Source organism: Lissotriton helveticus, chromosome 6 (genome assembly GCF_964261635.1).
Source record: "Lissotriton helveticus chromosome 6, aLisHel1.1, whole genome shotgun sequence".
NCBI classification, from domain to species: Eukaryota; Metazoa; Chordata; class Amphibia; order Caudata; family Salamandridae; genus Lissotriton; species Lissotriton helveticus.
The window spans coordinates 1,110,354,109-1,110,371,896 of record NC_136067.1 but is presented as its reverse complement, the minus strand read 5'-3'; the positions used below and the strand labels follow the sequence as shown (position 1 = coordinate 1,110,371,896).

The following is a 17,788-nucleotide window of genomic DNA, read 5'->3' as shown; positions in this document are numbered from 1 at the left end:
ACTTCCTGTCATGAGATGGAGTTGAACAACCTGCAACTGACTGATCTTGTTAAACGATGGGCCTCCATCTGTCCTATTTGCATCTCAGACGACTTCCAAATGGAACACAGAGAAGAGGGTGGTGGAATGCAAAGGAGAATTTCCAAAACCACATTCATTAAAGTATGCTCATGTCTTTCCCCACCCCCTGCAGCTCTCCACACCACATATTATGGTGATGAAAGAAAGCTGTACGCCGAACGTCATGGTACCAGCATGGCAAGGCTGCACTCGTATGTAGCTCTGGCACCAATCAATTTCAAGGCACATCCTCCCCTCCTGAACAAAGAATGTGGCCATATTCTTCACCACAGCAAGCGTTCCTTATAGCTGAATGATTGGATCCTGAGAACTTTGGATCCCTAGACATACCCTGCTGGTGTTGTCAAAGCAAAATCCAAATTTATTAGCTATACTTTTAAGTGGGTGCTTTCTTTTTTTAGTCATGGAAAAGAGCCGTAACCCCCATCAGTGAAACCTCATCATATTCTACCTTGCCCGTTACTTCTAACAAACCTAGGGATTAAGAGCTTAAAACAGAAACCAACTAATGGCGATTTTTCTCTTTCGGAAGCAACTGAAATCAATTTTTGTTTTGATGTCACCTACTTTGTTTCTAAATCTGAAATCATCAGCTAAGTGGTTTCTTTACTCTTTAGATGTCACAGGTTGTCTAAACCTCTACTGGGAGGGAAACAGCAGATCTGCATTTTGTGATTTGAAACATTATCAAAGGGGATAGACATTATCACTTGACTCTGAAATCATCAGCTAAGTGGTTTCTTTACTCTTTAGATGTCACAGGTTGTCTAAACCTCTACTGGGAGGGAAACAGCAGATCTGCATTTTGTGATTTGAAACATTATCAAAGGGGATAGACATTATCACTTGACTCTGAAATCATCAGCTAAGTGGTTTCTTTACTCTTTAGATGTCGCAGGTTGTCTAAACCTCTACTGGGAGGGAAACAGCAGATCTGCATTTTGTGATTTGAAACATTATCAAAGGGGATAGACATTATCACTTGACTGTGGCTTTCATAGGTTTATCTATGCACCAGAGAAAGACGTTTCTAATGCACTGAGAACAAGTTCTTTCAGATGAATGCCTGTAATGATGCTGCTCTTTGCTGCTGTCACTTTGAGGCATCTGCAAAGCGTTAGCCCGGAAGCATGTCTTGCTTTCCCAAACCTCTACAGCGTGGATATCCAGGCCAAATCAAAAAGCTTAATGGAAAAGGCGTTGATCAAAATACCTTTCATTTATAGATTAGCCAAATTCCTGCCTTGTGCTTTATTTTGCTGCTGGTTGAGTCTTAATTCATGTATGTGATTCTGTGAAAGATCTATTGCTGTGGAAGATATAGCAACCTGTAAGTGCAGTTCTGCAGTGTTGGTATGCTTCATAGATGCGCATGCAACCTCTTCCCCTTACTAAATGCTGGCCGTTAACTTTCACTACTGATTCTTTTAAAAACTTTGCTCTGGTTGATTCCAGAGGTAGAAGATCTGAAAGCCTCACAGTCTCGTAATGTACTGAGAAGGCCTCTGTAAAATTTCAATTTCGAGTTGAATTTGTACCTGAATTGTCCATTTGGGTAATTTCCGGAGTGTGAGATGCACTTTGCATAATTACCCATCAGTTTTTGTGATTTTGCGGTAATTACGCTGCATTAAATTACGTGAGTTTTGCACACCCTTAGTGCTAAGTTCTATTAGACCATGGATTCACGTCCTGCTGATGGAGAATAATTCAAGCCTGAAAATCTGTAAAAGATGTCTATGCCGGACAGCTGTACTTACAAGTAATATTTTCTTTTTACAGGTCACAAAGTCTGCTGTGCTTGTATTTTGTAATACAAATTATAATGAATGGCATTGATTTACTTTTTTTTCTTACCTAGACAAGCTCATATCTACATTATTGCTGGAGCATGTTTGGCATTGGGTTTTCGATTTGCTGGTTCAGCAAACACATCAGCATTTAACTGCTTGGTAAGAAAAGACTGATGTACATAGTTTTCTACATTTCATTGGTTGAAATATATTTGTGCTCTCACTCCTTGCTACGTCCTCTCTTCTGCCCTCTCTGTAGTGCAAGTTTGCAAAAGATTTCATTGAGTGCTTGTCAACTGCTGCTGCAACTATTGTAAGTATTTATTTTTAAAATGCTTTTGTAACAAAATAATGACATTTTTATTTGAAAAATCATTTTTCATGGGTTATGATGTAGCTTTTTGGCATTCAAAGGTCTGCTACAGTATCATGGAGTGTTAGATGTTTTCTAACATTTTGACGACTTCTCCCTGTCATCAATTTGACTGCAAGATTTTCACAAAGTTTTCTATCCTTCAGAGATTATGCCAAGAATATTAGTGGTTATGTTTTGTGATGTGTAGTTGTAAAGGACACTATCTCCTGTGATGGTGTGAGTGCCTAGCCATATTAGCTGAAAAGCCAGGTCTTCTACTTTTTGTGGAATTCAAGAAGAGAGGTGGAGACTCTTATATGGAGTGGGAGGTCGTTCCACGCTTTCTGAGAGATCTAAGAGAATGCCTGTCTTGCTGATATGGTTCTCTGTATGAGTGAGATGTGTGTGAGCCCTGCAGATTAGAGGTATGTAGGTGACTAGTGGAAAGAGTTGTGACTTTTTAAGTAGGTGGAGCTTTGAATGTCTGTGTGTGGCGTTTGAAATGAGCATGCTTGTGTCAGGAGCCAGTGGAGCTCACTGAAGATTGGCGTGATATGAGTTCTGTGTGTGAGTTTGAGGATGAGCCTAGCTGCTAGTTGCTTGGTGATCCTGAGGTAGAGGGTGCTCCACTAGTCCAACTTGCTGGTGTCTAAGGTGGGAGTGACAATTTTAGTGGTGCTGCTTAGGAGCTATTTGAAGATCTTGCACAGCAGCTGTAGGGTGTGGAAGCAGGATGCAGTGACTGCATTGACTTGTGCGGTCATGTCCAGTTTTCTATCGATGATGATTCTGAGGTTCCTGGCATGGATGCTAGGTGTAGGTAGGAGTTCAGTCAGCCAGCCACTAGTTTGGAGGTTCTTAGCTAGGTTTTTTTTTTTTTTAAATGCGACTTCAGTCTTGTCGGTGTCAAGCTTGAAACAGTTGGCTTTGGTCATGCAGGTGGTGAACTTGTTTTTCAAATTGGGGACTTCACCTGAGAGGGGAGAGTGTGAGTTGCGTGCCATCTGGAGAGGATTTTGATGATGTGTACATGGATGCCGTTGGCCAGATGTGATAAGAGGGTGACACTGAGTGATGAATCTTGAGGCACTCTGCAGATGAGTTCGGGGGCTTCTGAGGAGTAAGGTGATGGGCTGACAGCTGGTGTTTTACCTGTTAAAAGAAGCACATCCAGTAGAGAGTGGGTACTTGGATGCCAATCTCGTGCTGTCGCCTGATGAGGATGGGTTGCATTACCATATCTCTACAGAGAAGTCCAGGAGAATGAGGGCTGCTGGTCCTATTTGTCAGTTGTCATCTGTGACTACAAAGAGTGCTTTTTCTGTGGTGTGGTTAGGCCTGAATCCAGAATCTGTGTCTTAGAGGAACTGTTAGTTGCTGATGTCGTTGTTGAGGCATTGGTTTGATACATTTCTCTATGGTATGGTGGTAGGGGGGATGGCTCCTTAGTTAAAGAGGCAGCATGGGTCAGCGGATGATTTCTTGAGCAGCGGGATGACAGTGGCATGTTTCCAGGTTTTCGGGAATTAGGCTGAGCCGATAGAGGTGTTGAGAATGGTTGTTTGTCCTTCACTGATCACTCTGAGCTCTTTGGTGAAGGAGTAGTGGGGGCAGGGTTCAGATGTGGCCGCTGAGTTGATGGTATTGATGGTTCGATGGTCGGTGTCAGGTAAGGGTACACTCTCTGGCCATGATGGAAAGTTGAGCTGCAACAGTGACATAGTCCTGTTGAGGACTGAAATCGCCATCTATGGAGGCGATTTTGGTACAGAAGAATTCGGAGAGCTTATTGCAAAGGTCTTATTGAGGAACTGCTCTTGCAGGAGGTGTAGTGAAATCTTTGATAGCTAAGATTTCCTTGCTACTGTTTGTGTGGTTGTCAATAGAGTCTGCAAGAGCTGTATGCTTGATGTTACATATCTGCTGGTGGCATAGGCGCTGGAAGCAGGGGTGCTGAGGGTGCAGCAGCACCCCAAAATTAACATGCAGAAGTTCAGAAGGTAAATTAACAATAAAAAAGCCTTCACATTTTTTTGTCTTGTCACATTTGTTATGCGTTCAAAGGCAGAGGTAAAATATCAGGCTGTCTCTTCTGACAAATTGGTGCTTATTCTTTTACATAGACATTAGTGTTCATTTTCTTTCTCGAACTGCAAAGTTGGAGGATTTTGTAAAGCAAATTATCTGACAATTGTTTTTTTTTACAATTTTTTATAACAGCAACATTTACATACTTATAAATTAACCGTACAAATATTTCTATACATATCAGCATTTAGGAAAACTAATATAATTCTGGAACTTCTGTAATTTTGATGGGGATGAAAACAAAGTTTTAGTAGAATCAAAGCAAACCAAGACACTGGTGATGCAAAAAGATAAATATTTGCTGCAACTCGCTTTCTGCACAATATCGTTTGTGTGCTTTATAATTTTATATTTTCATCAGTGCTCGTCAGTGAGAAGCCTGTTGACATTTCAATTGAAAAAGTATTTCCTGTAAATGACAATGCACTACTGCTCCATGCTTTAATAATATATTTGCAACAGTGGTCTTTAAAATGCACCCACTAACCACTCTCCTGCTGAATTAACATAGTTAATTTGCTATACTTGTTCTTTGTGTGTCGTTTGAATTTTGGTTGAGTCGGTGTGCAGAGAGGACGAAAGCCCAGTCTTCTTCTGTGATTCTTATCCAACTGTGGCTGGCAGGTCTGGTGGTGTTAAGTCTGTTATGGTACAGGATGGGTATGCTATAACTGACGAAGGTGTCGTCTACCCTGCTCATAGTTGCTGGCTTGTAAATTGTGATGTGGATGGAGGAGAAAAGCAGGTCCAATAGGTGTCTGGTGGTGTTGGAGGGTTCGGTAATGTGCTGAGTAAGGCAGAGGTTTCAGAGATTTTCTAGAATGGCCATAGAATTTAGGTCAGTGCGGTCTTATAGATGAAAGATATGGTCTTCAAGAGGGTGAAGGTGCTGGCCCTGATGGGGGGGGCGTGGTTGGGAGCGCAGAGTAGCATAGCAGGGTAGCGGTCAGTAGGGAAGAGGACGAGGGTTCCCTAGTGCTGTATGTGGTCCAGGAGCAGACTGGTGCAGATGGGCTTGTCTTCGGTGCACGTGGTTAATGTGCCACCACACAATTTGGTGACATCCCTGTGTCTTGTGCACACCTTCGGTGCTCGAGAAAACAAGCTTCCACAATGTTGGACGTTTCCAAAATTTATTCACATTTCATCATTAGCTTCATGATTTTTTGATGTGAGTTAATTGTACTTCTTTAGCGTATTACACATTCTCCAAATGGCTCCAATGCATTTCGGGTAATGTACCCTTCATCAGGGAGCTCCTGTGAACAACATTAAAAGATATAGCTCAGGGGGTATTCGTCTTGTAAGTGCAATTACCGTAACATGCAGGTGGGGCTGGTGGGGTAAGTGACCGACTTCAGCAAAGACGTGAATGGGGTAAAAAAACGTGAATTTCATGGTGCTCGTCGTGTTTACACAGAAAGTGATGGCAAGTTCATAACTAAACTTAACTAGGTGCTCGTTTGTGCGATTACATACCTAGATGAGATGAGAAACTAGAAGGGTATACATTGTTGGCACTCGCGTGCGAGGCATCTATGGGAAGTTGATATAACCGAACGGTGGTGCTAGTTAGCGAGTCGGCTTTTTATTGCGCATTGAGCGCCTATAGCTCAATAATCCGGTTAATGGCGCAACACTTACTCGTGGTTAATGTGCTCCGCGTCCCAAGCGGTGTCTGCTTCGGCGTTTCTCCTCCCGGGAACCAGGAAGTGAGTGAGTGATTACGAAAGCTAGAGTGATAGATATAGAGAAAGGACTGGGGTAACGGCCATATTGAGTGAATAACTAATAACGACGAAAGACGTGATTTATGGTGCATGAGAGGGGGGCCTAAGATCAACAGCTGGAAATATACGTAAATAAGGTTGGACGACATAAATTGGTTAAATAGGACAAAATAGGTTAAATAAAACAAAAATACATCAACTGGACGAATGAACAGTTGCACTTCAGGAAAGTCAGTAGGCGACATGCGGCACCATATACGGGTGCATTATAGGTAGCATGAAAATTCCAAACGATCGTTCAGTCCCATGGGCTTCATAGACTGTAATCTAAAAATCCATGCCATTTCTCTCCTTAAGAGTTCTTTGTTGTTGTCTCTGCCTTCAACCCTATTTACGATTTCAAGTATCAAAAATTTGAGTTGTGAGACATTGTGTCTGGATTCTGTAAAATGCGCTTCGGTCACTTACCCCACCAGCCCCACCTGCATGTTACGGTAATTGCACTTACAAGACGAATACCCCCTTGAGCTATATCTTTTAATGTTGTTCACAGGAGCTCCCTGATGAAGGGTACATTACCCGAAATGCATTGGAGCCATTTGGAGAATGTGTAATACGCTAAAGAAGTACAATTAACTCACATCAAAAAATCATGAAGCTAATGATGAAATGTGAATACATTTTGGAAACGTCCAACATTGTGGAAGCTTGTTTTCTCGAGCACCGAAGGTGTGCACAAGACACAGGGATGTCACCAAATTGTGTGGTGGCACATTAACCACGTGTATCATAGACGCATGCCGGACGGACACGCCACCTGTATGTAGCACCCAACCATCCAAAAAAACGAACACAAATCAACAACACCAACATAGCCCGCTGTGCGCCCCCCTACTCATACCATTAAGTCAATTCTACATTCCGCCCATTGGAGGACAGCACGCCCAACCAAAAGACATGCAGTACGAAGAGATTGCCAGATCTACGGAAGCCAGAGCCGACACTCTGGCTTTTAACGAAGACGAAACAGCTCGAATATACGCTCTGATCAACGAAGATATAGTCACTAACACCTCCAGTCGCACGAAGGAGCAATGTATCCGACAGCTCATATATTTATCCAAACGGGAGATCAATCAAAAGCTGCATGCCAGCACCCTACTCAAATATCATCGCTCGATGCGGATTCCCAGAGGGTTACGGATAGCACTAAAACCGTCACTCTGTAAGAATTCAAAAACCTTCCAAGAAAAGTGGAACGCTATTTTGAACAAGTGTAGCCTAGGCTTGATCCTACTGATAGTACAAGAGTTATCGACCATACTTTCTGAACTCAACAAGGAAATAAAAGAAGCAGAATCTGAGTTATCGAACATGGCAAACCCAGAGGAGTTGACAAGAATTCTGGAAGATACGAAAGTACAAATTGAAAGACACACGAGGGAAATCAATGACCGTAAAAATACGGAAATTTAGGAGAGACACGCAAGACTACAAATTGGGGGAGGTATACACGTGGGCAGACGTGTATGCCCAACGAAGACGTAACAAACCATTTAACCCTCAAACAGACACATCCTCCTCAGGAAGCGACACATCAAATCGACCACCAAGAAGAGACAACACCAACGAACAACCCCGGGCTCATGAAACCACACAGGCTACCGACAAAGACATCAACACAGCTAAATCATCCACCGCGGTTCCTTTTTTAGAGGAAGGAACCGACAATCAAGACGACCCAGGAGGGGCCGTAGAAAAAGTCAACGAAAAACAGACCTCACAATCCAACACACGGAGCATGAAAAAGAACAAGAAGAGAAACAACTAGTGATCAACATATCTGACACGCTTATGAACCCTCAAGAGATAAGACTACTATCTAAAGGAACGTCCTTTATACCCACAGCAAAGACCAACCATTTAGAACTTCAAATCAGCACGTACAAATTCATACGGAAACTCAGGCTGAGACATTTCTTTGATCATGTGACCCCCCCTACTATCAAAAAACCGGATCAACTGATGGGACTCAGACCAACAAGCACGTTCGAAGCTCCCACAAGCCACAAGAGCATAGACCTCTTTGAAACGCTGGTAAAGCAAGACATATCAAAACTTAACTTCAATAAGCCATCACGCAGAAATATGACGCAGAAGGATTTTCATACTTTACAGAAAATCGCCAAAAATGAACGCATCAAGTGCGTGAAGGCAGACAAGGGAGGCGCACTGGTAGTGATGAACTCCTGTATGTACAATCATAAAATGGATGAACACATCCAGGATGCACAAACGTATATGAAACTCCCCAACAACCCAACTAACCAATTCAAGGAGAGACTGGTTCAGATAGTTAACAAAGCACATGAGAATGCTATCATTGATGATAGAACCAAAAAGTATCTGACAGTACCGTTCCCAAAAAGTCCCACGATCAACTTGATCCCCAAGATCCATAAGAATCTAATGGACCCTCCATGTAGACCTATCGTCTCAACGAGGGGTTCCCTCCACGAACCAGTGGGAAAACTGATAGACCCATATCTACAGCCGATTGTAAAGAACATGAAAAGTTATGTCCAGGACACCACAGACTTTTTGATCAAACTTTCCCAAGTGGAATTTAACCCCAATCAACAACTGATCTTATGTACAGCGGATGTAAGATCCCTCTACACTTCAATCCCCCACCAAGGAGGAATAGAAGCTATTGAGAAAGTCATCCTTGAGAGTGACATAGAAACAGGGATGCAGACATTCCTGATGGAACTAATGATTTTCACGCTCTATCACAGCTACTTTCGACAAGAAGACAACTGGTACCTCCAACTGTCCGGGACCGCGATGGGCAATTGCGCCGCACCGACCTATGCCAATATCTACATGAAACTCTTCGAAGAGGAACACATCTACGACAATCCAGCCTGGATGGATAACATAATAATGTATGCCAGGTACATTGACGACATTTTTATCATCTGGAAAAACTCGGAAGAAACCCTAACACAATCACTAACAACACTAAATTCTGCGAACGAAAGGATACAATTCACATGGGAAATCAACCACAAGACAATAACCTTCCTTGATGTAAGAGTCACCATTACAGAAACGGGCATTGAAACGGATCTGTTCCGAAAACCCACTGACAGAAACAACACACTTTTATATACTAGTTTCCACCAAGGATCACTGAAACAGCACCTACCAATATCCCAAATGTTGTGGGTAAAAAGAATCATCTCGAACCAGTTACAAGTTGAAACAGGTTTGAACGAAATGGGTAGAAGGTTTCAAGAAAGAGGTTACCCTGAAGGGATAATACTAAAGGCAAAAGAAAGAGCTCGATCAGCCACCAGAGAAAAAGTGCTAACAAGAACCCCTAAAAAACATGAAGACAGAATGGTCCTTGTATCTAAGTTCTCCACCCTGAGCGTAGCATACAAAAAAATCATTTTAAGACACTGGCCGATTCTCAACGCAGAACAAGACTTTGGCACCACTTTCGTAAATCCTCCCATTTTCGCATATACGCGCAATGCGAACATCAAAGAAATCTTGAACAAAAACCAACCCACTGAAAGCAACTATAAAGGCACTCAACCCTGTATGAATTGCGGCAATTGCAATTGCATCATGAAGGGCACTTCCATAAACCATCCCATGAAAGGGCATGAAATCAAACTGAGAGTTACCGCAACGTGTGACACACAAAACGACATATACCTGATCAAATGCACATGTGGCATGATATGCATTGGAAAAACGGAAAGGAAAATAAAAACTTGTATTAACGAGCATAAGTCCAACATAAGAACACGAAATCCAAGATCCAATGTGGCAGCGCATTTTACAGAATCCAGACACAATGTCTCACAACTCAAATTTTTGATACTTGAAATCGTGAATAGGGTTGAAGGCAGAGACAACAACAAAGAACTCTTATGGAGAGAAATGGCATGGATTTTTAGATTACAGTCTATGAAGCCCATGGGACTGAACGATCGTTTAGAATTTTCATGCTACCTATAATGCACCCGTATATGGTGCCGCATGTCGCCTATTGACTTTCCTGAAGTGCAACTGTTCATTCGTCCAGTTGATGTATTTTTGTTTTATTTAACCTATTTTGTCCTATTTAACCAATTTATGTCGACCTACCTTATTTACGTATATTTCCAGCTGTTGATCTTAGGCCCCCCTCTCATGCACCATAAATCACGTCTTTCGTCGTTATTAGTTATTCACTCAATATGGCCGTTACCCCAGTCCTTTCTCTATATCTATCACTCTAGCTTTCGTAATCACTCACTCACTTCCTGGTTCCCGGGAGGAGAAACGCCGAAGCAGACACCGCTTGGGACGCGGAGCACATTAACCACGAGTAAGTGTTGCGCCATTAACCGTATTATTGAGCTATAGGCGCTCAATGCGCAATAAAAAGCCGACTCGCTAACTAGCACCACCGTTCGGTTATATCAACTTCCCATAGATGCCTCGCACGTGAGTGCCAACAATGTATACCCTTCTAGTTTCTCATCTCATCTAGGCACGTAATCGCACAAACGAGCACCTAGTTAAGTTTAGTTACGAACTTGCCATCACTTTCTGTGTAAACACGACGAGCACCATGAAATTCACGTTTTTTGACCCCATTCACGTCTTTGCAGAAGTCGGTCACTTACCCCACCAGCCCCACCTGCATGTTACGGTAATTGCACTTACAAGACGAATACCCCCTGAGCTATATCTTTTAATGTTGTTCACAGGAGCTCCCTGATGAAGGGTACATTACCCGAAATGCATTGGAGCCATTTGGAGAATGTGTAATACGCTAAAGAAGTACAATTAACTCACATCAAAAAATCATGAAGCTAATGATGAAATGTGAATAAATTTTGGAAACGTCCAACATTGTGGAAGCTTGTTTTCTCGAGCACCGAAGGTGTGCACAAGACACAGGGATGTCACCAAATTGTGTGGTGGCACATTAACCACGTGTATCATAGACGCATGCCGGACGGACACGCTACCTGTATGTAGCACCCAACCATCCAAAAAAAACGAACAAAAATCAACAACACCAACATAACCCGCTGTGCGCCCCCCTACTCATACCATTAAGTCTTGTCTTCGGTGCACCTGCTTTGCTTGTCCACTGTGCTTCTGCTCTGCATCCGCCATTAAGTAGGTCCTATAGGTTTGTACTAGTACTGCCATGAATCATAATCTAACTAATATTGCTAGATCATTATTAAATTGACTACAAGACTTTACATTTTGGAACTTAATACATTTCTGAGGATTGAAAATTGTTTCACAGAATCACTGAATAAAAAAGTGTGCACTAAACAATTTCAGATATTAAACTGTCACAGTTAGTGTGTTTATGTGGTACAAAATCTGTGGAGTCTGAAGCTGTGGCATGTGTCCTCTAGGTCTGTCCTCAGCTGGATTGCAGCAGTGGGTGGCAGACCATCGCCCTTGAATTTTTCTTAATTAATTTTTTTGCCCTCCCCACTTAATCTTGTGAATGGGAAAGTGGTAATTGTTAGTCAGGACAAAGGGAAAGGTTGAGGTAGAAATTAATAAATAACGCCCCTGCCTTTTTGCAAGACGGAAATGCAGAAGCCCTCTGAGGCCTCCTCTCTGGATTTATATTGCATCCTCTACATTGCAGTTTTTTCTTCAATCTTTCTAGGATAAGACTTCTCCAATATCCGGGCTCACCATTTATTTATCTGCAAAGGCTGTCTCTGGAGAGACTGAATCTCTTTGAGGAATTAAATGGATAGTCAGTAACAAAGGGAGGGGCTAAAGGGGAGCCAAGACACCCAGTGCGGCAGTAGGATAAGGGTGGCTGGGGGTGGCGGGGCTTCGCAGAGGGGCAGGACACGATGGTACACGGGCTGAAGACAAGATCTGCAGGGGTCTAGGGACACATAGAGGAGAGCCAGAGGACACCCAAAAGGGCTGCATATAGAGGCTACATGTGGCTGGAGGCAAGCCTGATGCACAAAGGGTCTGTAGTGGGGTGGGGTGAAAAGATGGACTGCAGGTAATGTGGAGGCACACAAGTACTGCACATGGCAAGGCAGAGCGGCACACCACAGGTCTGGAAGGACCAGGGACTTACTGAGGGACTGCAGAGAGGCAGAGGGAACACACAGGACGAGAGGTCTCTCAGGATTCCACACTGGGCTGCCAGGGTAGCAAAGGCCATGCAAGGTGCAGAGACCCAAAAAGCCTATGAGAGCAAATTAGAGATCCTGGGGTGCTAGAGGGAATGTAGGGGCAGGTCAGTACATAATGGCAATAGGAGTTCAGGTAAAGATGGAGGAGTGACAGGAGGACAGAGGCACTTAGGGGAGAGGCAGGGGCACACAGAGAGGGCTGTAGGAGGGGAGGGGTACACACACAGACCCAGCATGAATAAGGCAGGGTTTCATATTTGGCCTTCAGTGGTAACTGGGGCACATACAGTAACTGTGTAGTTGGTGGGTGGCACACAGAAAATCAAGAGGGGCAGGTCAGACACCAAGTGGCTGCGAGGGTGACAGGGCACATGTACTGGCTGCTGGCAGCGGTGTGTCAAAGGGGAGGTTGGGGACAAACCGAGGGGCTGGGAGGATGGGAAGCATACACAGGGACTGTAGGGCAGCAACGTTTGGGGCACTCATAAGGACTTTGAGAGGCTGAGAGTCACTAGAGAAGGCGAGGAAGCAGCTAGACAGATCCGTCTTCAGGTCACTCCCATCCATTGGTAAGCACAATAATAGAGTTAGATCATGGGAGAAGAAACAACATCATTCAAGTCCTCCTCAGAGAACGTCAAGCTCACCAACAACACCACCGAGACCATTAATGCAGAGTTCCTCACCTCCAAGAGAAGGATTGACAACCTCACACCATCGCTGTTCTGGTCAGTCATTGTCAAAGCATCACAGCATCATACTTTGACATTGAGAAGGCACCAGGGGTTGCCAACATACACTCTGTCATTGTTGACAACACACTACATGCCGTCGGTTGCATCAGTGTCGAAGAGACAACATTCACATTGACCACTTCACCATTGAAAAGACGCAAAATTTCTACTTCTCTTTCTCAAGTGTCAAAAGCATGGTGGAGAAGCGTGGCTCAGTGGTTAGAGGCGGCAGACCCGGAAGCTGAGATCGGCCGTGGACCAGGGTTCGATTCCCCGCCTCGGCGGGTCTCGGGCTCAAAAATTCCACGGACTCGACAATTCTCGCTCCGGTGCCTACTCGACTCACGAGGTCACACTCTGCGACTCTGGGCAATAGCTTGCTTAATCTCCACTACAGCCCCTCGCGGCGGGATGCCTGGCTTTCACCTTGTGGAAACCCTGCCGGGGTATCTCACAGGGGAATACCAGGACGGGTTCCCTAAGCAAGCGCCTTGATGCCTTCGGGTGATACGTGCGCTATATAAGTCGCAATACATTTACATTTACATTTTACATGGTCTATATCTCCTTCTATAGTGCAAGCAATACACTTATCAGCATCACAGGTGTAAGATTATTTCCTGTGGATAACCATGCTCTATCCAGAAAGATCAAAAAATACTTCAAATGCCAATACTGATCTCTTCCTCATTTCATTCATACAACATAATCACACATCTCAATTGTTATGACCACATCAATATTTATTCAAAATAATTTTTATTTATTTTTTAACCCCTTGTGTGCTCAGGACGGCCACTAGCCGTCCTACGTCATGCTGGGCGTGTGCTCAGGACGGTCGGGGGTGGCGCAAATTCCCCACCTGTGTGGAAGAATTAATTTGTGGGCGGAGTTCGGACGGCCCCAGGCTGTCCTGAGCACATGAGGGTTTGACATCACCTCCTCCACTGGCGCTCCATCACATCGGACAGGTGGGTGCTGCAAATCGTCCGAAGGGGCTACTCCCTCTACTTCGAGGCGACCCCTCCAGCCATGCCACCGCAGTACCACCGAATGTCGGGGGATCACTTGCAACTTCTGCAGGAGGAAATTACGGCCCTCTTGGCCAAGGTGGCTGTCGATTGGGTTCCTGGTCCAGAAGTAGGACGTGTTTGCTATTCCCACTACTTTCTGGTACCCAAGAAGGGCAAAGGAGGCCTATGCCCTATCTTGGATCTAAGGAGCGCCAACGGCTTCCTTTGGAAGGAGAAGTTGAAGATGCTGACTTTGGCTCAGGTCCTAGCTGCCCTGGACCCAGAAGACTGGATGGTAGCGTTGGACTTGCAGGACGGGTATTTCCCCATCCCCGTCCTGCCGGCGATACCTGCGGTTCATGGTAGGCCACAAGCACTTTCAGTTTACCGTGCTCCCCTTCGGCCTTACCAGCGCCCCACGGGTGTTCACGAAAGTGATGACGGTGGTCGCAGCTCATCTGCGCAGATTAGGGGTTTCAGTCTTCCCTATCTCGACGACTGGTTGTTGAAGGTGGGCTCGCCCCAAACAGTTGTCTCCCACCTCCAGACTACGGCCGACCTCCTGCACTCACTGCGGTTCTCCATCAATGTGCCGAAGTCTCACCTGTGTCCTTCTCAGAAGCTCCTCTTCATCGGAGCGGTTCTGGACTCAGCGCAGTTTCGGGTTTATCCTCCCGAACAGCGGGTTCGGGATATTCAGGCTCTGATTCCGATCTTTCACCCTTTATCCCGAGTCTCGGTCAGGTTGATGCTGCGGCTCCTGGGGCTGATGGCCTCCTGCATCCTTCTGGTGCATCACGCCCGGTGGCGGATGCGTGCTCTGCAGTGGGACCTGAAGTTTCAGTGGGCACAGTATCAGGGTAACCTGTCCGACTACATCCGGATCTCGGAGGGCACTGCGAAACAGTTGCAGTGGTGGCTCACGAACCACGATTGGGTCAGCGGCAGATCTCTCTCCTTTCCCCACCCGGAGCACGTACTGGTGACCGATGCGTCACTTCTGGGTTGGGGGGGACACATGGTAGAGAGGGAGATCAGAGGCCTCTGCTCTCCGGCGGAGTCCCGGCTCCAAATCAACCTTCTGGAGCTGCGGGCGATCCGGCTTGCACTGAAAGCATTCCTTCCCTCTGTCTGGGGAAGTGTAGTGCAGGTGTTCACGGACAACACCACCGCCATGTGGTACTGCAACAAACAGGGCGGGGTGGAGTCGTGGACCCTTTGTCAGGAGGCTCTGCGCCTCTGGACATGCCTGGAACATTAGGGCATCACCCTGGTGGTTCAACACCTGGCAGGTTCCCTGAACACCAGGGCGGACAAACTCAGCCGCCGCTGCATGATGGATCACGAATGGCGTCTGCACTCGGATGTGGCGCAAGGCCTCTTTCGGCAGTGGGGAGAGCCTTGGTAAGATCTATTCACCACCGAAGAGCACGCGCAATGTCATCAGTTCTGCATGTTGGAATTTCCAAGGCGGCACTCTCTCTGAGACGCTGTTCGTCGCAAGTGGAGCTGCGGTCTGTTGTATGCCTTTCCGCCTATACCACTTCTGCCCAGAGTGCTGAAGAAGATCAGGCGCGACCGGGCCCAAGTCATTCTTGTGGCTCCAGACTGGGCACGAAGATACTGGTATCCCGAGCTACTCAGCATGTCAGTAGATCCTCCGATTTGTCTGCCTCTTCAGGAGGACCTTCTGTCGCAGCAGCAGGGGCCGGTCCTCCACCCGAACCTGTCCAGCCTCCACTTCCATGCGTGGAGATTGAGCGGCGGCAGTTGAGGCCATTTGACTTGTCTCCTGAAGTCTGTGATGTGATTCTGGTAGCCAGGCTTCCCTCCACAAAATCGGTATACGCCTGCAGGTGGAACAAATTTGTGGCATGGTGCACAGCAAAGGCTGTGGATCCTCTCTCTGCCCCCCTTTCAGAGGTTCTCCTCTTCCTTCTTTCTCTTGACCAGCAGGGCTCTGCTCTGGGCACTCTTAAGGGCTACCTCTCTGCCATTTCTGCCTTCTTGAGGCTTCCTGATCAGCCTTCTCTTTTCAAGTCCCCTATTGTTAATAGGTTCTTGAAGGGCATCACGCATATGTTCCCTCCTGTTCCTTTTGTGATGCCTCAGTGGGACTTGAACCTTGTTCTTACATTTCTGATGTGCGCTCCTTTCGAGCCACTTAAAAATTGCCCTCTTCGTCTTCTTACTCTTAAGACTGCATTCCTGGTTGCCATCACCTCTGCCAGGAGAGTAAGTGAGCTCCAGGCTCTTTCTTCTAAGCCTCCTTTCCTTTCTGTCCATCCGGACAAAGTTGTTTTAAAAACTTGTCCTTCTTTCCTGCCCAAAGTTGTTACTGCCTTTCACATCGGGCAGTCCATCACCTTGCCCACCTTCTATCCGCCTCCGCATCCTTCTAAGGAGGAAGAGAGGCTCCACTGTCTGGACCCAAAACGTGCGATCTCTTTCTACCTAGATCGCACACGCTAGTTCCGGTTGGACGACCAGCTCTTTGTTAGTTTACCTGGGCTCGAAGAAGGGGCGGGCGGTGCACAAACGGACCATCTCTCGATGGGTCGTGTTGTGCATCAAGGTCTGCTACTCCTTGGCGAAAAAGGAGCCCCCTGTTGGGCTGAGGGCCCATTCCACTCGGGCCACGGCGGCTACTACTGCCCTGGGTCGGCGAGTCCCCTTGTAGGACATTTGTCAGGCAGCTACGTGGGCCTCACTGCAAACGTTTGCTAGACACTACTGCCTGGACAGCCAAATCCGGAGAGATGGCTTTTTCAGCCGTTCCGTTCTCCAGGACTTTCTGGTGTGATCTTGGTCCGCAGACCCACCACCGGGATTGGTATTGCTGGGGTATCTATTCTAAGGTAAGGCATCTAACACTAGCCTGTTTCTTTCAGATGCACAAGTTACTTACCTTCGGTAACGATATATCTGTAAGAAACAGTAGTTAGTGTTAGATTCCTTACCACCCCACCCATCCTCCCCGTTCTGCGGACCGATATCTAGGGTTAAGGTATTTCCCTTTGAGGGCCCTAGTTTTATGGCACCAGTGTCGGTCTCTGGCATGGCTCTGCGTTCCTGGCGTGGAAAGTTACGTACAAGAACTGACGTCAGCGCGCGAGAGCGGCGTCTAAGTACTTCGACGTCATCCCGGCGACCACGACGCCGGCGACTGACACGGAGCCGTAGACGATGCCTACCGACGCGCAGGAGTACTGCTACGCAAAACTTTCTAGATCCAGTCTGACACCTGGGGATATTCTAAGGTAAGGAATCTAACACCAACTACTGTTTCTTACAGATATATCGTTACAGAAGGTAAGTAACTAGTGCGTTTGGTGACAAGGCGGACAATGTGCTGTAGCTCTTCATGACTCTAGGGCTACTGCCAGATCCTTGGGCCTCGCTGCCACCTCTCGCCCCGTTCAGTCCGCCTTTTGACCCTTTCGTGGTTACGGAAGTGGTGCCGCACCATGTTCCATCCAGGGCCACAGGCTGGCGCGAGCTACTCATCCACTGCGCGGCCGGGGACATCGGACACCGCCCTGTGGTTCTAGGCGCCAGCCGGCAGGCCAGTCCACCAGTGCCCCCTCTGCATCAGCCTCCAAACCCTCCTAGTACGACATTTCAGGGCCACCAGTTGCCAGTGGGCGGCAAGATGCGCCATCACCTTCCCCACTGGAACAACATCTCATCGGACAGGTGGGTTTTGCAGATAGTCTGAAGGGGCTACTCCATCCCCTTTGAGACTACCCCTTCCTCCATGCCACCAACAAACACTCCTTCGCATCTAGGAGGATAAT

General features: G+C 46.3%; 1 protein-coding gene across 1 annotated transcript in view; it reads left to right on the top strand.

Annotated features, from left to right (window-relative positions):
• The window catches only part of ANAPC1 (anaphase promoting complex subunit 1), an 815,950-nt gene that overhangs the window by 503,992 nt on the left and 294,170 nt on the right, over positions 1-17,788 (top strand). The window contains exons 35-36 of the mRNA XM_078648767.1: positions 1,943-2,033; positions 2,134-2,187. Of these exons, the coding sequence (XP_078504893.1) occupies positions 1,943-2,033; positions 2,134-2,187 (145 nt within the window). The remainder of the gene's footprint in view (positions 1-1,942; positions 2,034-2,133; positions 2,188-17,788) is intronic.